This window comes from Urocitellus parryii, chromosome 12, assembly GCF_045843805.1.
Source record: "Urocitellus parryii isolate mUroPar1 chromosome 12, mUroPar1.hap1, whole genome shotgun sequence".
Classification (NCBI taxonomy): domain Eukaryota; kingdom Metazoa; phylum Chordata; class Mammalia; order Rodentia; family Sciuridae; genus Urocitellus; species Urocitellus parryii.
In genome coordinates this window covers 20,378,287-20,400,777 of record NC_135542.1, presented here as the reverse complement: position 1 = coordinate 20,400,777, position 22,491 = coordinate 20,378,287, and the positions used below count along the sequence as shown (strand labels likewise).

Sequence of the window (22,491 nt, the reverse complement as noted above, 5' to 3'; positions counted from 1 at the left end):
TCTTTACTAATCAATTATTCTTTTGCCCTTGAAATAAGTATGACTAGCAAACAAAACTACAATTGAGAGTCTGTGACAAGTGAAGAGACAAATGGAACCTCCACATATCTCATTACACTGTCACTAACACTGGGGCTTTGCACTCAGCAGAGGCACAGCACATCCACTCAGAAACAGACCCGCGGCAGAGGCGTGTGGAACCTCTCGTTTCCTAAGTTCAGAACTGAGATATGAGAAAGTAGTTGCTAAATCTAAGTTATAATAATCTTTTGGTGTCCCAGTCCCACACCTTGGCATATTCCACTTGATTTAATATTAAATTAACAGGTTCACAATTTCTGTGAAAACCAGTACCAACAGTCAAGTGGCACCCCAACTGAGCCACCTCTCCAGAAACTTCAGACACAGGGATGCTTGTGATCTCTAAATGTGTGGCTTCTAAGAACACAGTTTACTTTTAGTGTGTCTGTGTAAATCAAATTCCATGGGTTCTAAGACACCAGTTCACCTTAAAGAAGAGCTTGTTCACTGGGAAACTGCAACTTCTTAAATTTTTTGTGAGACAATAGGAAAAGAAAGAACTTAAAAGAATCTGTTGACAGGATCTGACAGATACCCCTAAGCTAATGCTATCTCACTAAAAACTGTATGATAACAACAATCATTATTTTAAATGCAAATAAAACACTTTCACATGAATGCACTGCTAGATTTGAAACTAAGTCCCACTCTCCCTGCAAAATTGCCTCCAAGACATTCGTTGGCATAGTGAAGATTCAAGAATACTGAATAAATGAACATTACACAATTTGCACTAATGACTTTTAAACCTTACTTTTAATTTATTTTCAAATATCTCTTTTAGTAGTAAAAGATTTTCTGAGCAGGGCATAGTAACACATACCTGTAATCCCAGCTGCTTGGGAGACTGAGGCAAGAGGATCACAAGTTTGAGGACAATATCAGCCATTCTGTGAAACCCTGTCTCAAAATAAAATTCAGATCTGGGCTATAGCTCAGTGGTACAGCACTTGCTTAGGATGTGCAAGGTCCTGGGATTTTCAATCCTTAGAACAGATAAATAAATAAATATATAACTAAAAAAGTAAATGGAAACTGTTAAAACTTTGGATCCTATTTTGATCTTTTACAGTCGGATTATCTTTTTTGTATAGAATTTAAAATGTAAACATCATTACTTAACACAATGATAAAATACATGAACTAAACATTTTCCCTGATAAGAGAGTAAATTATACTACTCTGGAGTATTTTTAATCAGTTTTATCTACTTTTTTCAATTAACAATGATTTTTGTTTGGAAAATAAATCAGAAAATACTTTCTATGGTGGCTTTCAACCACACTTTTTAGACCTAAAATGTTACCTAGGGCCATTTTAAGCAACAAATGCCACCAAAGTATGAACAGCAAGAATTCCCATTTTCACAAGTAACTGTCCTTCCACTGAGAACACAGTGACCCCCTCAGGTGGCAGAGTTCTTGTCCATGTAACTGCAACACCATTGTACCAGAACTCAAAGTACGAAAAAGAAAGACATGATCAGAAAGGCTATGCATTGTAATCCAACCATATGCTATCTGGGTGTCAGGTTTCACAGAGATATTCTGCTGTGTGTTTTCAAAATCACTTCTCAAGGGTAGATGTTTTCATCCAAGGACCAATTTTATTATCTACTTCCATTATCCTTTATAATGAAATACTCATTTTCAAGTTGCTTACTGGAGATGTTATCAGCAAACATTGCCATATGCCTGCAGTTCAAGATATGAACATCAGCATGATACTTTGTTATAAATTATAAATGAATGAAACAAATAGAGTTGCATTATTTTACATACTGCAATAAATACATGGGAATGAATACAAGTTATTTTTCACGAAATACAATTGCTGATCAATTTAGATTTCGAAACCATGAGGTTTCTAAAACACTAGGTAATTCCGTCTGTTACATAACACCAGTCAGGTGAGATCTGAAAGAGATTCTTTATTGGTGGCCATACACAGTTGACGATACCTGCAATCTCTGTGTTCTCATGCTCAGGAAAAAATATAGAACCTAGACATTTAAAACATTGTCAATGTAATAATCACCATAGACTCACTAGATCTGTTAAAATTTTGTTAAAAATCTTCAAAGTCATGATGAACCCAGTTATTGCAGCAACTTCATTTGAAAAAGTAATATAAATTATGCCACTAAAGACAAAAACATTGAAATACATCATCACAATGTAACACAGAAGTAACTCATAATCATTGAATATGAAAAATTAAATTTAAAAAGTTATATAGGAGAATTGGAAATTTTCCACTTTACCAAAACATTCTATTTATGTACCTCCAACTTCTATTATACAGTATACAATAAAATACTTTTAAAATATGACATTTAAATGTTTCATTTACACAAATAATATTGCCAATACTAACAAAAGTGATGCCCTTGAACATGAACTGCTCTGCTAATTATGATTTTTACGTTTTCTTTACTTCATTTTACATTTTAATTAGCATACTAATCAATTCTGTGCTGACAAATAGAGAAGGTCCTAGTCAAAATACTGTTTCTCAAAAGTAATGTATATCATATTGCTTAAAACTAAACAACCATATAAAAGTGGTAATCGTCGATCTAAACATTGATTACGAAAGACAACTGGCATATATTCAGGCAGAGTGTTGAGTTCATGATGGTTTATTTACAATAAAAGTACTTTTATTGACGCTAACATGATATATAAGTTTCTATGTCAATTACTACGGTCTCTTAAAGTTATAAAAATATCATATAAAATACCACAGGCTTTAGAGGATATAACTTCATGTGGTTCTGATACTAGCAGCTGAAAAGTGTTTATAATTTAAAAATAAATAAACTATAGAGGTAAACCAGTTACAAAACAGCAGAGGATTGCGACAGTCACAGAGTGAAAGAGCTGCTGAATTACACAATAGCTAACAAAATGGTGAGGCCGTCGGGTCAAAAGTTTTAAAAACCTCCTTTAGAGATCTGTCATCTGTTTCCCTACTGGGCTCACTGTCTGGAGTCGGGCTCCCCTGGCCTGGTTGCCTCACCTGCCTTGGATCGCTGTACGGGGGTCTAATCAAGCCCGCCAAGGCCTGAATAGGAAGACTATGCACTGCTGGGACCTGAACCTTCCCAGAGCTCCTGAGAACATCTGCTTGTGTGTCAGCCAGCCCAGCGACAGTGACTTCCACATTTGGAGTGGTTTTCGGTGCCAGGATTGCTTCTCCAGGAGGCTCTATTTTGTCATTATTTTTTAAACCACCACTTTTTTTTTGGTTCTCTGCATTTTCTCCTAAAGAAGCTGTGGCTAGCTCTGATGTAGGTGATGAACCCTGCTCCCTGGGGTCGTACAAACTAATACCACTGAGGACAGAACTTGGAGTTCCCAGTGGAAGGCCTGTTGAAGAGGAGAGCTTAGGGGCATATGGATACAGAGCCCCAGGACTAGGGCTGCTAGTGACTGCCCCTGAGGGCTGTGATGAACCAGGGCTCAATCTAGCTAACTGAGGGGCATTCTTTGATGTATGTGATTCCTTCATACCTACTTGATGAGACTCGGTACTGGGCAGTCTGTGAAGTCTGGGATCGAAATTTTTTTGCAGCCTAGGATCTCCTAGTTTACTTCCTGAACTGTGCAAGTCTCCAAATTGTTCTAAGTAGCCTTCTCTATTTGTTGGATTACTTTTGGCTTTGGTTGCTAATTTTGGATCCATGGACAGTGGGTTTTGCTGAAGATCACCTTTTGTGTTCCATAGCCTATGGAGCCTCTGGTCAGCTATAAGAGGGGGAAGAGGTAAGTTGATTGAAGACACTGGATCAGGCTTAGGTAAAGGTACTGGAAGCAAGTCTTCTGGAGCCCACACGATGTGCTTTGCGAAGTTGGGTTTGCTTAGGATAATGTCCATTTTGATGTGACTGAACTGTCTCAATTGTGACCTTGGATCCTGCAATATTACACCCGGTGAAGAATCCAAAGGTATTAAGAAAGCTTTTTCTCTCAATTCTCTTTCTGTATCTTCTTCATCGTCATCTCCTCGTTTTTGTTTGATATTAGCACCAGCATTTGCATGATGTAAATCAAACTTGGCTCCACCAACAGAAGAGCTTGTGTGACCACTTCCGTTCCCTCTTAGTTTCCTGGGATCCCATGCAAGTCTAAGATCCACTGGGACAGACTCAGAAGACTTTCTAGCATCTTGTCTTGGGATGTTCCTGAGTCTAGGATCAACCACTTGACTTCCTTTATTTTTCTCTTTAGCAAGTCTCGGGTCAGTAGGAGGGCTGAGTTCTGAGGAAGGTTGTTGCTGGCTCCTTAATGTTTCTGTTTGTTTCTGTAACGTTCTCAGTATTGACTTGACACTGCTTCCTTCTTCCTCTTCACTGCTGGAATACCAGTTACCTGTATCATCTAAATGTAGACAAAAACTTATTGTAAAGAACGAAGCATTCAATTTGGTCTTAGAATAAATAAATACATACTGATTCTGAAACAAGTGTAGTCTAACTTCAAGAAAATCCATGATAGGGGCTGGGGTTATGGTTCAGTGGTAGAGTGCTCACCTCGCACGTGCAAGGCCCTAGTTTTGATCCTCAGCACCACATAAAAATAAATAAATAAATAAAAGGTATTGTGTCCAACTACAACTACAAAAAAATAAATATTAAAAAAAGAAAAAGAAAATCCATGATAGAAATGCCAGGTTTCCATACTGAACAAGATAATGTGGTAAGGAAATTAGCAATCAGGTGTCACACTCTATACAGAAGGAGCTGAGACATTGAAAAAAAGTATACCATCCTCCCACTCAGAGAAAAGTCAGGACCTTTCATTCTAACTGGCCAAAGGAAACTCACAAGTGTGTGACAGGATTGGGAGGGGGAGGAAAATACTCTGGGAAAGGCTTTCTAAAATGTCTTGGGTTTCTTCAAGCTATCCCTGAGCTTCATATCTCTGAATTTAACAAGATAACAAGGGACTGGAAATAAAACAAATCACTGATAATGATGGTTAAGGGAGCAATGAAAACTGAGCAAATGAGGGACAGAGTGGAGATTCTATTCATACTTTATTATACTTTCAGATTTGACCAAAGCAATATATTAGCTTTTTAAACATTAAATTAAAAACAACAAATAAAACTTACTTCCTAAAAAACTGTACACTGTAACTTTATGAACATACTTTGGTACTATTCTTCAAGCCAATGGAAACAGGGTATGGAAGACGCAGTTTTTAGAAGCCTGGCTGTTAGAGGTATGCTCGCTAGCAGAGTAGTAAGGGGTTATAAGCTGATGCTTCAGGAGAGTGGTCTTCTTTCCTCTGGAATGAAGGCTTACACAGGATGGTTTTGAACTGGCCACAGAGAATCTACTCTTCACACCCCAGTCAAACCATAGCATATATGCACACATTATCTATAGTTAATACCTATATATAATATATCTATATGGGGATTAGATAAATCAGTCTTAGAACATCTTGGGTCAGTAGACTATCATAGATATTTTCACCTTTACCTACTATATAAAACTTTATAGTGTTATGGGATTAGTTGAACAGAGAAGTTTTTATAAAAAAAAAAGCATTGGTATTTAGGATAGGATATGGTTTAGAAAAATATACATATATACATATATACCTATATATATACCTATATATGTATGTGTGTGTACACGTACACACACACACACACACACACACACACCACAATGCCAAAAAGTTTTCCTCAGATCTCAGGGTCTGTAAAATCCACTTCTAGACAATAGATTTCTCTTCTCTTCTCTTCTCTTCTCTCTAACCTCCAGGAATCCTAGAGTTGGGCTACTGATTCACTTTTACTAGTTGTGGTTATTTTGAATATTTCTATATAGTAACTTCACTCCTCACAATAGTTCTTTTATCCTTATTTTTCTTTTTTTTTTTTTTAATATTTATTTTTTAGTTCTTGGGGGACACAACATCTTTGTTTGTATGTGGTGCTGAGGATCGAACCCGGGCCGCACGCATGCCAGGCGAGCGCGCTACCGCTGAGCCACATCCCCAGCCCCTTATCCTTATTTTTCATATCAATATATTTCATAAGCATTCTGATGGTATTTTTTGGAATGAATAAATAGAGTAATACAATGACAGAAGAATAGATATTGCCCAACAGAAAACAGATATTAAATAGGAATAGAATTAACAGCTTTTTATCAAAAGAGAAAATTCATAAAAGCATTAAGATTTATAAAAATGAATACAAACACAAACAAATCTAGCTATTCAAGATTCTTTCTTTCTTCTTCTGTTTCTTTTTTTTTTTTTTTGAGGGGTGGGGCAATGGGTATAGGGGCTTGAACCCATAGGTGCTTAAGCACTGAGCCACATCCCCAACCCTTTTTATTTATTTTTTAAATTTTGAGACAGGACCTCACTAAGTTGCTGAGGCTAGCCCTGAATTTGTGATCCTCCTGCCTCAGCCTCCTGAGTAACTAGGATTACAGACCAGCACCACCATGCTCAGTTTAAGATTATTTCTATATGTAGAGCAAACGATCCTCACAGAACATCACCAATTATATAATGTTATAATATATAATTTTATCATCTATAAGTTTTAATTTTCTTGCTTATTAAAACTTAAAAGTCTTTAAGACTTAATAGAAAGATTACCATTAAAATGGTTATTTTTAGGGCTACAGATGTGGCTCAGTGGTAGAGCACTTGCTTGTTGCCTGGCATGTGTGAGGCTCAGGGTTTGATCCCCCAGAACTAAAAAAAAAAATTAATTTGTGTTTGTAGGAGGAGGCTATACACATTTTTTAAAAATTGTTATTATTTTAAATTAAGTTTTATCACTTAAAGAAGTAAGTTTAAACTGTATAGGAAATTCATGTATTAGGAATCCCTCATTTCTTGTGACATCAGATACTAGGAGAGCTAATGTTACTTTCTTTAAAAATTTCACAAATAATGTTCATATAATAGCTTGGAGTTATCTAACACTAGCTAGTGTTGCCTAATTTACATGGTTATTCATAAATTTAATGTTTAAGAATGGCCAACATAAATTTTATAATTCATAAAAAGAACTGGATATTTTAAATTTTCCTCATCCTTACTAAATAAACTAATTGCTGTACACTTAACAATGTAAAAAATACTAAGATAAACTTACTGTCTCCATATAATCTTTTTATATTAAAATATTCTTTCTTTCTTTTTTTTTTTTTTTTTTTTTTCAGTTTGGTTGGTGATGCTGGGGATTGAAACCAGGCCTCAAGAATGCTAGGTGAGCACTCCACCACTGAGCCACATCCCCAGCTCAGTGGTGAAGTGCTTACCTAGTATTTCTTAATAATATAGAAGTATACACTCTATGCCCATAAAAATTTCTCTGATAATTGCATTATTTTGAAGTAGAGCTAGAACTCAAAATCCCCAAACTGGAGGGCACCCTTTTTTGGTTCTATTTCTTTTCTTCCTGAAAAAAGAAAAAGCTTAATTGTTTGTAAATATGATGACCTAGGCCTTGAATCCAGTTTTAAATGTATTCATGACTTCAAGTCAAACCTTTGAAATTAATTATTATTTTAAGGGAAGGGGCACTGGGGACTGAACCCAGGGCACTTTGCCATTAAATTACATCCTCAACCCTTTTAACTTTTTGAGACACAATCTTGCTAAGTTGCTTAGGGCCTTGCCAAGTTGCTGAAGGTGGCCTTGAACCTGTGATGCCCTTACCTCAGCCTCCAAAGTCGCTGGGATTATAGGTGTGCGTGGCTGCAATTAATTAAAGCACTGAAGCATTAATGTCACTGAAACTGCAAGCAGTTCTAAGAAGATGGAGGCTACAAGACAAACTGGAAATATGATAGTTCAGAGGTACTAATTTTCACATTCTAATGTACTCAAATAGGTAAAATGCTATTAAGCTCCTGACACACCTTCTTCCTTGCTTGGTGTCCTGTGAGGGTGGTTGCTGGCTAACTCTTCATCTTCTTGGTATCTCTGAGTAAGTCGGAGGAAAAGAGCTCTCTGCACAGCAGGGAGGAGTCCTGGAGTAGACAGCTGGCCATGGCCTGTCAGGCTGCTGCTGGTGTCATGCCCACTTCCCAGGTTAGGTGAATCCTCAGCAATGGAGGGTTGCTGCTGGGCAAATTCTCCATGCCACATCCCATCTGTGGTCATAACAGGGAAGGGACAGACACCGCATGAACAGACTCCAACTAAGACATTGAAATTCTAATAATCATCACACTGGAATCGCCAGGTATTATGTAACTTTCAAGTATTATTAAAAGTTATCTAAAGTTCTATTATTTCTCCAAAGTTCTACTCTTTGTATTGTTTTGGTGCTATGAGAACATATTTTAAGGTTTTAATTTCAACAGTTTCACTTTGCTTTATTTTAAAACATACATTCCTATCAATGTTTTTAACAAAAAATCAAACTTTGAATATTTTAAATTAGAAATGAGTTATTTCAAAAGGTAAACTTACCACCAGAGTTATCAGGAGGCTGAAAATTATGGGCAGCATGCTGTGAATAATAATTGTCATAAAACTCAGCTGGGTTCTGCAGGGACTCATAATTGGTATTGAGCTGCATTTCCCCAGGAATTTGCTGGTATGATGAGCTTGGAGAGCAGTGGTTCTCTCTGGGCACTTTCACAGCATGTCCCGGGAAGCCTGGCGAGTGGTAAGTACCACTCACACTCGATGGTGTCAAGGGTGTATCTGGTTGACTATGAGGACCTACGATTTCAGGTGGGCTCTGTGGCACTGGTAGACCTGAAGGTCCAACACATGGGTGATGTCCAGGTGAGCCTGGGAGCATCACAGGACTATTTTGTCCCTGAGACATGTTAGGTCCAGGACCTGGACTTGACCCAGAACTATAGATATGCTGAGAACATGGGCTGCTTCCCTGAAATTGTGGTCCTGGTGGTGAGGCACTATTATAATATGCTGGTGGTCTGTAGAGAGAAAAAAAAATATGTTTCTTAGTTCAAACAAAAGAGACAAATAAGAATAATCCACTCCTAAATAGATACCAGGTATGATTTCCTATATCCAAATAGAATAACATGTGTTTAAGAAACAACTTGTTCTATATCATCTGTTAAATGGAAACTCTACTTCTATCTCTTGTTTTCCTTTTAGCTCAGTTTTTTAAATTGTTGCTTACAACTGGCTGTTCTAAAGCCTACTCATTAATACAGATATTTTGGAAAACACAGAAAGTACAAAGATAAATAAGAATCACTTCTAAAATCCCATCATCCAGAGATAAAATTTTTGATCAATTCTGTCTTACTCCTTTTTCTAAGTATATGTACACTTTTCTTATAAAAAAAATTAGAATTGTACTAATATGTATAACTTTTTATTACAATTTCCAATGAGTTATTGCTGGCATATACAAAGACTTCGAGACGTCTCTGAATGTTTCGTTTCTTTCTGTACCTTTTGCTAATTTATTATTTCTTTTCCTTTTTTTTTTTTTTTGGCACCAGAGATTGGATCCAGAGGTGCTTAACTACTGAGCCATATCCCCAACACTTTTTAATATTTTATTTAGAGACAGCGTCTCACTGACTTGCTTAGGGCCTCACTAAGTTGCTGAGGCTGAATGAACTCATAATCCTCCTGCTTCAGCCTCCCGAGACGCTAGTATTACAGGTGTGTGCCACCGTGCTCAGTTTCTAATTTACCATTTCTAATAGTTTTGTCAGTGAAATCCTTTGGGCTTATTGAAGGAAACTGCCTTTAATGAATCTGCCTCTCCACTTCTAATCATTATACTTATAAAATCTTTCTATTATTGCCTGGATTTGTTACATAATATTAGCAAAACAGTAGACCTGCTTGTCTTCTTAACTTTAATAGAAATAGCTTTAATGGGTTACATTAGTTGTGATGTTTACTCATCCACTGAAACCTCATTGCTTTCCTGGGTATTCAGGGTTAAAAAACTAACCAATAAGGGGACTTATAGCCCTTACAGTGCACAGACACTAAGGGATGGGCAGCAGAGTTGGAATAGTATTGTTAAAAAATGGAATTCTAGATCCAGCTTACTCAGAGGTTTTCCTTTAATAGCCTAAGAAATTACTTTTCAAAAAGAACCAAACATACTGGAGACATATTATCCACTATTTGAAGATATTCTCAATAAAAATGTAGGCTCATAATCTGGCAGGAGGAATGCCAATCCATCCACCTGGCAATGTCCTTCCAAGATTACTATGTTGACAGGTTTCTGAAGTTCTGCAAAGATTCTGTTTTGAGTGTCTGGTGTTTGAGAAACAATTTGTGCTCAAACTATTTGCACAGTGGTAGAGTGCTACCTAGTATTTGTGAGGTCCTGGGTTGCATCCCCAGGGAGCGCACACACGAGCACACACACACACATTCTTAAAGGTGGGGGGGACAAAGAGCAAGGGGAAGCAGCAATCTGAGTGCATGCCAGATATCTGTTATCTCTACCTAATGTTAACTAGACAATTAATTTGAAATGCAACTTAGTATCTTAAAGTAAATATTTAGGGGGAATATTTCTGCCATTTGCAAAGTTTTAACTTACTTCTTCCCAATTTTATGTGCTAAATCCACAGTTGGTTTTACAACTATTTCAAAAAGAGATGGAATTTTTTTGAAATCATCAGAGAGATCTGTCTGAAAATCGTCTTCAGGATCAGAAAAAGGAAAATGCTCTGGTGGAGTTGGCAAAAGCCCAACTCCAGGAGGTGGTTTGGGAAGAGGAGTTATGCCACGCTTTCTAAGTTCTTCTAATTCTCGTTCATCTTCATTTATAAGTTCTTCATCCATATTCAACACCTAAAAATAATTGGTAAAGATTACTATCTCAAAATAAGCTTTCTTTCTCACATTAAAAATTGTGAAAACTTTAGTTAACTAGTTTAGAAATAGAATAATACAATATTAAAGCTGAAATGGGTCAGCTTTAACTAATGTAACCCATTAAAGCTATTTCTATTCAAGTTAAGAAGACAATATTATTTTCAAAAAATGGAATGAGGTAACCAGGTGCAGTTGTGCATGCCTGAAATCTCACTGACTCAAGGAAGCTAAGGTCAGAGAATTCCAAGTTTGAGGCCAGTCTCCAAATTTAGCAAGGCTCTGAGCAATTTAGCAAGAACTGCCTCAAAATGAAAAAACTAAGAGGTCGAGGGATATAGCTCTTCAGTAAAGTGCCCCTGGGTTTAATCCCTAGCACCACTCTTTCCCCCACTGAAAACAAAACAGAAAAACAGAATGAGGTTCAAAGAGGTAAACGATGCTGCTCAAAGTAAATGAGTTTGTTTTTTTGTTTGTTTGTTTCATTTGTGGTACTAGGGATTGAATCCAGGGCCTTGTGCATGAGAAGCAAGCACTCTATGTACTGAGCTATATCCCTAGCCTGTAAACAAGATTTTTAATGCAGAACAAAGAGCAAAATTTCCTAATTCCTAATACAATAATTCAGCTTTTCTAACATACAATATTAATAGAATAAACATCAAATAGCAAATCCTCTATATCTTATCAGAATTCCATAAAATATACTTTATAAAATGTGATCTCAGTAAAATTAATCTGTAGAGAAATGTAACAAATACTCAAGGTAAAAAAAATGCTACTCACTTTATCCAAAAGTTTCTTTGTTTCTTTTGTCAAATCATCATGGGAAAATTTACAGTTGTCTCCTTGATAACATTTTGCTCCACTATGATAAAACTTGCATGGGAATTCATGTAAACAAAAAAATTAAGGAACAGACAGAAGTAAATCAAGGTCTAATTTTTTTAAACCAAAAATGTAACTGTTATATATAAGATGATTAAGTTCTAAAGATTTGCTATAAAACAATGTGCTAATAGCCAACAATACTGTATTTTATCTTTTTAAAAATTTGCTGAGAGAATAGATTTCATATTTAATATTTTTTAAAAATATTTATTTTTAGTTGTAGTTGGACACAATACCTTTATTTTATTTCTTTTTATGTGGCACCGAGGATCGAATTCAGGGCCTTGCTTGTGCTAGGCAAGTGTTCTACCGCTGAGCCACAACCCCAGCCCAGAGTTAGTATTCTTACTACAATAAAAAAAAACTGTGCCAAATCAACAGGACTGTATGGTATATGATGCTGAAGCTTCTATAACTACATAGATAATTTATTGTTTATTTTAATATTAATATTTTCATTATGTAAAAATATTTTAAAAGCTTTAAGTCTATTATTCTATTAAAAATAGAAATCACTTTTTGAAAGGAAAAAAAATTATAATGGTTGTATCAAATATGACAGTATTGTAATTGTGTAGGTCCTGCTACTTTCTACAATAAAATTTACAGCATATATAAATTTTATATCAACAATTTATATCTATGATGAAAATAATGAGGGTTTATATGTCATTTAAAAGCAAATATATCCAATACTTATCATACTTAAGTTTCTGGAGACAAACTTCTAAGAAACTATTAAATTTGGAAGAAAACTGAAAGTATACCATTTTGGGGTGGCGTAGGCCCATAGAATACCCATTACTGCAATCATATTGACATGGTCAAGGGAGAAAAAAAATCACATGATCATCTTGGAGCATGCAAAACACAAATGATAAAATTCAAACTTCTAGCTTGGGATGTAGTTTCGAAGTAGAGTACTTTCCTAACATGCACAAGGCTCTGGGTTCAATCCCCAGTACCATGAAGAAAAAAAAAATTCAAAATTCTTTTTTTTTTTGTTTGTTTATTGTTTTTCTTTTTCTTTTCTTTTTTATAAAAAACTCTTGGTAATGTAAGAATTTACTTCCTTGATATTTAAAAAATCAATCTTAAAATTATAGCTACAAGCCATTCAAAGGACATTATCATCAAAACATGTCTTCCATAATCACTATAACCTAACTTTATTCTGAAAGTGTAGACAAAATAATTAAAAATAAATCGGAAGTATAAATACTGTTAATGAAATAAAATGATCAGTATATACAAATGGCATGATTATGAAAAAACCCAAGGAACAACTAAAAACTTTTAGAAACAAGAGTTTAATAAGTGTCTAGTTTCTGAAGAACTATGTCAAATCTGAAAAAATAATTTTTCTTGAGTAAGACAAATTTATTATAACATTTGATAAAGAAGAGACATTTATATACCCTAACAAATATCAAACATACTCTTTTAGTGGGGAATAGTTAAATAGCACAAGGGATAAGAAGCAGAACTGTTTATTTAAAGAAAAAAACAAACTTGGGATCTAGTAAAAGTGCCTTTTACTTGCTCTGTTGCCCAAGCTGGCCCCCAAACTCACAAAGCCCCTGCCTCCACCTCCCAAAGACTGGGGATTCTAAGCATGTGCCATAGCACCAAGCCATTAGTTAAAATAAGACAGTGAGTTAACCATTTAGAAAAAAACAAGGTCAACTGATAAAAATATTTTAAAAGTTTTAATATTTGTACACCCCAAAATAGAATTAAAAACATAAATATTAAGTAAAACAATAAAATCTTTACAAACATAGATCTCACTTTTGGAAAAACTTGAGTATATATTCATGTATACGTTCCCTCACACATCTATAATTTAGCATAGAAAAATGCCAAAAAGGTTTAAGATGAACTGTAGGTACAGTTACCCTGAAGAATGACATTACTTAAGACTTTTTTATGGGCTGGGGATGTGGCTCAGGCGGTAGCGCGCTCGCCTGGAATGCGTGCGGATCGAGGTTCGATCCTCAGCACCACATACACCACATACCAACAAAGATGTTGTGTCTGCCGAGAACTAAAAAAAAAAAATAAATAAATATTAAAAATTCTCTCTCTCCTCTCTCACTCTCTCTTAAAAAAAAAAAAAAGGGGGCTGGGGATGTGGCTCAAGTGGTAGCGCGCTCGCCTGGCATGCGTGCGGCCCGGGTTCGATCCTCAGCACCACATACCAACAAAGATGTTGTGTCTGCTGAAAACTAAGAAATAAAATGTTAAAATTCAAAATAAATAAATAAATAAATAAATAAATAAATAAATAAATAAAAAAAGACTTTTTTAAAAAGTTAGTTTGAAAGTTATCAAACACATGCCAAAATAAAGATAATAAAATAAACTTCCTCATGCTAACCATGGAGGGTCAACCAGTTTCATCATTTGGCAATTTTGTGATTCTGAATCACCTCTACACTCTCTTCACAACTCACTCCAAAAACTTGAGAATTTTAGAGCATATTCCAAACATATTTCTGAAAGGCCAAGGTTCGTTGTCAGAGATTAAAATGCACACACACAGATAGCAGTGACAAAGATGAAGTACTTTACTGCAAGCTGGTGCTAGCTTATATAGAAAGTGAAAGTCGGTTATCTTAAACCAGGAAGCTCCCGGGGCCAATCATAGTAAAGGTCAGGTCATCACCTTACTTCGCATGCACGTCCTCCCTGCATAAGATTCATGGGGGGCACGAACTGTCCACGAAGACAGAAGGACCAATTAGAAGGTTTTCAAAACAACTTGTTATCCACCCACTGGCAACTTGCCTGTCGCCAGGTTGCATTAGGTGCTCCTTATCTGAAAGGCCCAGGGAGTTCTAGCTGCCCAATGGCAATTTGCCACCGCCATGTTTGAAAGGCCCGGGAGTTCTCAGGGAGACTCCCAACAATTTCATCTGCAAATATTTCCATATCTATTTCAAACAGATAAATGATACTTTTTCTTACCAATTATAACTTCATTATCAACTTGACAAACTTACTTCATTAATTTCAACTAGTACTCAGTCAATATAGAAAGTTTCCAGACTGTCTAAGAAGATGTCTTTTTATGCCAGCTGTGGTGGAACATGCCTATAATCCTAGCAACTGGGAGGGCTGAGGCAGGGGGATTGAAAGTTTGAGGCCAGTCTCAGCAATTTATCAAAGCCCTAAGCAACTTAGTGAGACCCTGTGTCAAAATAAAAGTCTTAGAAAGGGTTGGAGATGTAGCTTAGTGTAAAGCACCCCTGGATTCAATTTCTAGTACAAAAAAAAAGAACCTAGAAAAATAAATCTGAGAATCTAATATATCACAGCATATAAAGTAGCAAAGCAACACAGATATGAAGGCAAACAAATTCACAGAAAACCCAGGGGAAAAAAAGTATGTATTAACATTCTTGTCTCCGTCAAGATAGAGTTTCAAGTCCATGGAGAAGCTTCATTAGTTGTAAGCACAGCAAGCAAACATCTTAGGTATTCTGGGGAAAACTGACATGGAAAGGTGCATAATACATATATATTTTTAAATGGGCCACTACACTATATATATAATGAAATTCTTACTTGCCTAGGAGCAAGAGTACAATTTAAATGTATATATTTCCAAAAGGAAACAGAGGGAGAATATACAGTGTTTATCATTGGGTGGTAGATTTGATGAGACTGACTTTATATTTTCAACAATGATAATTTATAATTTTCAACTTATGAACCTAAGTAAAAAGTTGTAAGATAAATATTTTTCTAACTATTTCTTCAGGATGTACAGTCGCTTAAAATATTTTAAGCAGATTATTTTATACACAAAGCTTCCTTTTTAATAGTTTTCTCTAAAGGAAGTTATTTCATTTCCCTAAAGAACAAAAGTCAGTTTGCCTAATTTGGGTTTATGTAATATGTTGTTTTAAACATAAAACCAAGCTAAGATTTCTAAACTGTATTTATGATTTTTTAAAACCACAATGAGACTTTAAAACCTCAACATTCTGGTTAACACACATCTTTAATAAAGGATATTATGCATATAAATGCAGTTCTCTCCTTTGGTACAGTATCCTTGTAAATAAAACTTGCAGATCTCTTTTCTCTTTTCCAACTCAGCATCATGATCAAATTTACATTGATCTCCCTGTTCAAAAAAAAAAAAAAGTAAGAAATGAAAAAGAAACATTTGAACTTTATTTCCTCCATGGGGTTTCATAATGGAATTATGGTCCTTCTCTTCAGTCTTTAAATAATGAGCTAATAATAATGTAAACGATCTCTTAGGTTCCCTGCCCAAGCAGTGGACATGGCTATGTGCAGTGAGGCAGCAGACTGAGCAAGGCCTCAGAAGACACTGCCCACCAGCACTCACCATTTCAAGCTGACTTTCCATGGGATCTTATTTAGCCTCTTGGTGCCATATATAAAGTGGGGATGATAACAATAATTACTTGGTAAGGTCACTATAAGGATTATTTCATATTCATTGTAGTATTTGCCACACTGACAGTACTTGCCACAAATATTAACATATTCGTTAAATAAAATCTGATTTCTACAAATTGTGATAGTGTTGTCCCAGAATATAATTAAATGAGATCCAGTGTACTGTAATTTCATACAAGATATATTTTAAAGAACTAGTTTTATGGTGCTGGGACTATGGCACAGTGGTAGTCCACTTGCCTGGCATGTGTGAGGCACTGGGTTTGATTCTCAGCACTGCATATAAATAAAAGTCTATCAACAACTAAAAAAAAAAAGAACTAGTTTTATTATGATTATGTGAGAAATGAAACAAAAATTAACCTCTCCCATAAAAGACTTTAAATGTTAAAGATTATTTTGGAAGTCAGAATGACTTGTGACACTCTTTACACATCTTACCTTAATACATCTTCCTTCCAAGAAGTATTTACAGATTTGCTTTCCTTTGTGTTCCACGGTGTGCTGGTTAATAAATTCCTGAGTCATCACCTTCCATTTTTTCCCTGGTTTACTATACTGCAAGAAAAAGTTTTATTTAAATGAAACATATGAAATATTAACAGGTATTAAAAATATATAGTTAAGTGGGTCTGGACAGCAGTATAAACTGACTAATAAGGTTAATCAAGATTGAATATTTTGATACTATTCATTTAACTGGAGGGAGAGCTATTTCTAGTATTCTGCTTATTGCTACCACTGATTGAAAAGAAGCTACTTCTATTTTAATAAGAATGTAATACTTATATTTTTAAAACAAAATTATAAAAAACTCAAAATATCACAATAATACTGTTTTGGCAAAGATGCCATAAAATATGCACTTTCATATACTGCTAGTAGTTATGTCATAAAAAAGTTAAAATATCCATATTAGAGTCAGGGGCCAGTCAGAGAGTAGTTCAGTAGTAAAGTACTTGCCTAGGATGCACAAGGCCCTAGGTTTAATCCCTAGAACTGCAAAAACAAATACATTAATAAAATTACATATTGTTTAACAAATAATTTGTAGTTTTCAGGATTATACTGAAGGAATTCTCAGAATGGCAAATATAGATTTATCTATAACAATTATTAATAAAGAACTACTTACATAATAACAATAAACAAAACCAGAAACACTCAACACATCCCAAAGTAGGAGACAAGTCAAATATATTATAAATACATTAAGGTACAGTCATAATTAAATCATGTGATAGAGACCTTTGTGATATAGGAAATGCTTATAATACCTTATGAAGTGAAAAACTGATCCCATTTTTAAAATAATAAATAAAGGCAAATAAAAAAAGACTCAAATAAAATACCTCTACATTTTAGTGTCTGTATTTGGATGGTGGGATTAGAGGTTTTCTAAGTATGTGGCTTTTCTGTATTTTCTTTAAGGGAAAAAAAAAAGCAAAAATGAGCACAAATAAACGTCTTCTCCTCTTAGGAAAAACAAGAATTATTACCTTTAAGCTTATAAAATTAAGAAAAATACATTAGGAAAAATTATGAAAAAGAATCCAAGTACTTTTTCTTTTCCTTAGTTCTCCCCAGTCCTCTATTCAGTGTAAAAATATTGTGTAAAAACAGTGCATAAAAGTACTAGGTAAATCAGACACAGTGGCTCATGCCTATCATCCCAGCAGCTTGGGAGGCTAACCCAGGAGGATTATGAGTTCAAAGCCAGCTTCGGCAGAAGTGAGGCACTACGCAACTCAGTGAGACCCTGTTTCTAAATAAAATACAAAATAGGGCTGGGGATGTGACTCAGTGGCCAAGTGCCCCTGAGTTCAATCCCCCATTCCATAAACAAAAAGTGCTGGGTAAGAAGGCAGAATATGGTGCTGAGACAAGCTGAATATAATGAGCTACATGCGTATATTTTATAAAATAATACTGTTTTTCAAGCACCTACTGTGTAATGTGTCTTGTACATCATAGGTATTTGCTCTTTGATTGCCTTCCCTCTTTCCCTTAGTTTGCAAGATGCAGTACAATCTATTGAAAATAATTGCAGATCAAACCCATGAAGCAAGAGATAGCCAACTAAAATCTGATCCTCAGCACTCACTGCTGATATTGGGTTTTACTATCAGAAATCTGAAAAGGGCACAAGAATACCAAATAACCTAGAGGTTCATTTTAAAAATATAAGTTTACTCAACTTGTCCCAGGAAAACACAATGAGATTACTTCTACTGATAAAATCATTTAAAATATCTTAAATTTGCGTAAATTTGATTCATAAACATTTTTATAGTTAGGCATGGATTCATTTAAAACAGTTGAATATAAATGACTAGCTCACATATGCCTTCTGTACTAAGAATTGTGGCTATAATAAAATAATCAGCCACAGAGAGTACATCATGCAAACTTCTATAAGCCAATCTGAAGAATTAAGTCTGAAGTTGAAAAGTGAAAAATTAGCTGGTCATGGTGGCACATGCCTGTAATCCAGCAACTGGGGATTGGGGGCAAGGCAGGAAGACTGCCAAGTTCAAGGTCAACCTCAGTAATTTAGTGAGAGCCTAAGCAACATAGAAAGACCCTGTCTCAAAACTTAAAAAATTAAAAAGGGCTAGGGATGTAGCTCAATGGTAAAGTGCCCTTGGGTTTCATCTCCAGTACCAAAAAAGAAAAGTGAAAAAGTAAGTAATCTCACACACACACATACACACACACACACACACACACACACACACCCTGAAAATGCAACAAATTGAATTTATGTTTCATTAATAACTCCCTCTGTCAATATTACTTTCCAATACTGCTTCATTATTTTAATAAAGGATGTGGATAGATTTATCTAGTTCTGTAGTTCAGTTTAAACAGGTACAAAATATCTCAGTAACATTAACTATAGGCATCTTGGCTATAATACTACAATCAAAGTACTCTGGAAAATCCTAACATTAGCAGTTAATAGCTGCTAACATCTCTTTAAACAGTATACTAAGAAGAACATCTTAAGAAATCTCTGCCTATAACCTTTAAACTCATAAATGAGGAAAATAAACATTTTCAAATTACAACATATAGTTCATTTAAGGTTGCAGCTTTAAATAACCTACTCCTGACTCCGTATAATGCAATCATATCTCAATAACAGTGGCAAGATCTAGTCCAGAGAGTTGCTATGGGTTGAAATATATTCAGATTTCAGCTCAACACATACTTAAAAAAGAACTACTTCATGCAAGGTATGTAAGTTTATCCTTCGAACCATTCACATTCTCTTCTCTTCCTTTCAGTACCTTCCACTGTAAAAAGTAAGTTGATTTACCATTGCTTCCCTTCTTGGTCTTGCTCCATGTTGAGCTGTTAGCAGTTTATTGGTATTTTTTTATCTGGGGAAGAGGACTCCTAGGGAAGGAATGCCAAGGGAGGACTAATGGGATACAGTTTTGCTTTGAAACATCTCAATTTTACTTTAAGGTTCTTTCCCACATACCAATTTTATTTCTAGGTCACCTAAATTTGTACTTCTATTCCATAATCATGACTACTTAAAACAACTCTCGCTTAGGGGAAGTTTATTTATACTCTTTAATCTGAGCTGGACATTTTTCATTTATTAGGAAAGAGGTGTTAAAATCATAATGCTTTCTTTGCAACCGAATATATTTTTGTTATTATTATTTTTTTAGTTGTAGATGGACACAATACCTTTGTTTTTATTTATTTTTACGTGGTGCTGAGGATCAAACTCACATGTATGAGGCAGGTGCTCTACCACTAAGCTACAGTCCCAGCCCCAACAACCAAATATATTAAGAGATAGGAAAGCTCCACTCTTCCTTAAATGTAAATTCTCAGTACCTCTTGAAAGTCATCCATTCCTGAAAAAACACCGGGCCCTTTATTGACTCTTCCTCCACGGTCTTTTCGTTTGATTTTCTTCGGCAAACCACGTCCACGACTAATATTAAAACTTTTAATCCTCTGTTCAGTACCTAAAAAAGTTAAAATGTACTTCAAATATTATAGAAAAACAACATATCTAGAAATCTATTAGTTTATGAGGAACAGTATATTTAATAATTTAATAATCTACAGTATACATTGCATCCTTTTATTTCTCCTCAGGTTCCATGAAAAAAATTTAACTGAATCTTTACATTTTACCTCCTGGGTACTGGTTCTTGCTTCTTTGTTTCCAAAGAGATGTTAACAACACAGGAAGCAAGGAACAAGAATATTCATAGCTAGAGAAGTCAACACTAGTATTTTTTCTTTTAATTTTCCTTAAGACAGGACAATTAGACAGCATTTTTTGTTTTCTTAAGCCTTTCTGTTTTAAAGAGAGGTAAGCATTATATTCATATTTAAGGAATACAACATAGATATCAGTGGATAATTTGGAGTAAACCAAATTTCTATTGATAATTTTGAACAGATATATATCTCCAACTAAAAATCATACTGGTTTTGTGCTTTTGAAAAATTTGGTACTTAAAAGTACTTAAAAAGATACTCCAATTTTTAAAAATTTTATGTTAGGATGGTACATTATTATACAAAGTAATTTCTCATTTTGCCAAAGTCACACTGAAAGTGATCTAATATCTTTAAAATCTATAATACAACCAATAAACATCAAAAAAACTTTCAATTTCATTGACATAAGTCAAAGAAATTAAGACTTTGAAAAATAACATTAACAGTTTTCACCTCAAAGAATAATAAATCTCTGTTGGTAGGACTTAGGAGAAATCTGAATTTTTACCCACTGATGAGTGCCTTGTAGTTATAAACTGGTACTCACCTTTTGGCTATCCACTTGGCATATGAGTCAAAAAATCTTTAAATGTGTATCTGTGTCTTTTGACTTTGCAAATTTACTTTTCATAATTTATTCTTAATTTATTCTTATGTTTGTCAATGTTTTCTGAGATATGTACAACTAAGTTTATCACAGGGTCATTCGCAGAATTGGAACAATACAACTGGTTGCAACTTGTATCCCACGTAATCACTGTACTTCCACACATACCTAACTATTTGTTAAGGCAAATTATGGTACATCTATTTAATTGACTAGAACACAGGTGTTAAAAGCTATTCATTAACTTTAGAGTAACTGAGATATAATTCACAGTCAAGCTGATTTAAGCCTTCCATGACCTAAAGTTTCTTCATCTATTGTCTCCAGCTACCAACTTGTACTGGTCTCTCCAGGGACCAGATACTTCAATATAGTGATAAACTGGTGATCACTGCAAAAATTTCTTAGATTATGTTCATATTTTCAATCTTAAAGGCTTCATAGCCCCATGTACATTTACCTAGCAAAGATGATCACCATATTTACAGTTCCCAGTATTGTCTTTATTGGTCTAAAATATAAATAACACATAGGTTAACAAAGATAATATCAAATAGAAGGAGAGAATATAAGAAAGTTTCATTATATGTTTATACTTTTAAATTATTAGAACATCTTTATAGTTGAAATATTAAGGTATCATACAGATTGATTTGTAGCCTGAAGGCTTACATAAAAAGGAAAATGGATCTGAGTACCATAATAATTAGCAAATCTTGAGAAAGGCTAAAACATTTCTCAATTTTTAATCTACACCTTGCTGTTTCAGTAAGGCTCTCATATTCTAAAAGACTAATTTCAGACTTACCTTGCTGAGCTCCTTTCAGTCTTGTTTTTTTCCCTGATTCTTTAGAAAATGATGACCCTAAAGAAGTACTTGAGGTTTCTTTAGCTTGTCTGTACTGTTTCAGCTGATTGGCAAAATCTTCCTCTGTTTCCTGACTGTAGCTACCAAAGTTGTCATCACTGTAGCTACCAAAGTTGTCATCACTGTAGGCACTGTACTCGTCATACTCTTTACTTTTAAACTTCTTGTTATGTTGATCCTTCTTTGAGGTCATGTAGCTTCCTGATATATGTCCATGCTAAGTGAAGATGGACAAGCATTATATGATTTTTCAGTTATATATAGCAATTGACAGTAACACATGATGTCTTTTGTCCCCAGCAAATTGGGAGAAAAGACAGTTATTAATTCTGTTTCTTGATTCGTATTTCCCTCTGACACTATTTAACACGAAATTCAGAAGGCTAAATGCAACTCTGATGATATTAAATGTTATGGTCTTCCTTCTTTAGCTTTTATTTTCCATGTTCTATGTCTCAATATCCATATGCACAGGAATACCTAAAATCCACACCACCATACACAAATTCCTTCTAAGAAAGAAAGAAAAG

At 34.8% G+C, this 22,491-nt stretch overlaps 1 protein-coding gene across 2 annotated transcripts in view; it reads right to left on the bottom strand.

Annotated features, from left to right (window-relative positions):
- Positions 1-1,299: 1,299 nt before the first annotated feature.
- Positions 1,300-22,491, bottom strand: part of Zc3h6 (zinc finger CCCH-type containing 6) — a 59,519-nt gene continuing 38,327 nt past the window's right edge. For both annotated transcript variants that reach the window (XM_026379970.2, XM_077791941.1), the window contains exons 4-12: positions 21,902-22,178; positions 20,088-20,221; positions 16,671-16,787; positions 15,816-15,927; positions 11,688-11,797; positions 10,627-10,880; positions 8,541-9,016; positions 7,985-8,218; positions 1,300-4,463 (exon numbers count right to left, since the gene is read on the bottom strand). In XM_026379970.2, coding sequence (XP_026235755.2) covers positions 2,983-4,463; positions 7,985-8,218; positions 8,541-9,016; positions 10,627-10,880; positions 11,688-11,797; positions 15,816-15,927; positions 16,671-16,787; positions 20,088-20,221; positions 21,902-22,178 — 3,195 coding nt within the window. In that variant the 3' untranslated portion in view covers positions 1,300-2,982. The remainder of the gene's footprint in view (positions 4,464-7,984; positions 8,219-8,540; positions 9,017-10,626; positions 10,881-11,687; positions 11,798-15,815; positions 15,928-16,670; positions 16,788-20,087; positions 20,222-21,901; positions 22,179-22,491) is intronic.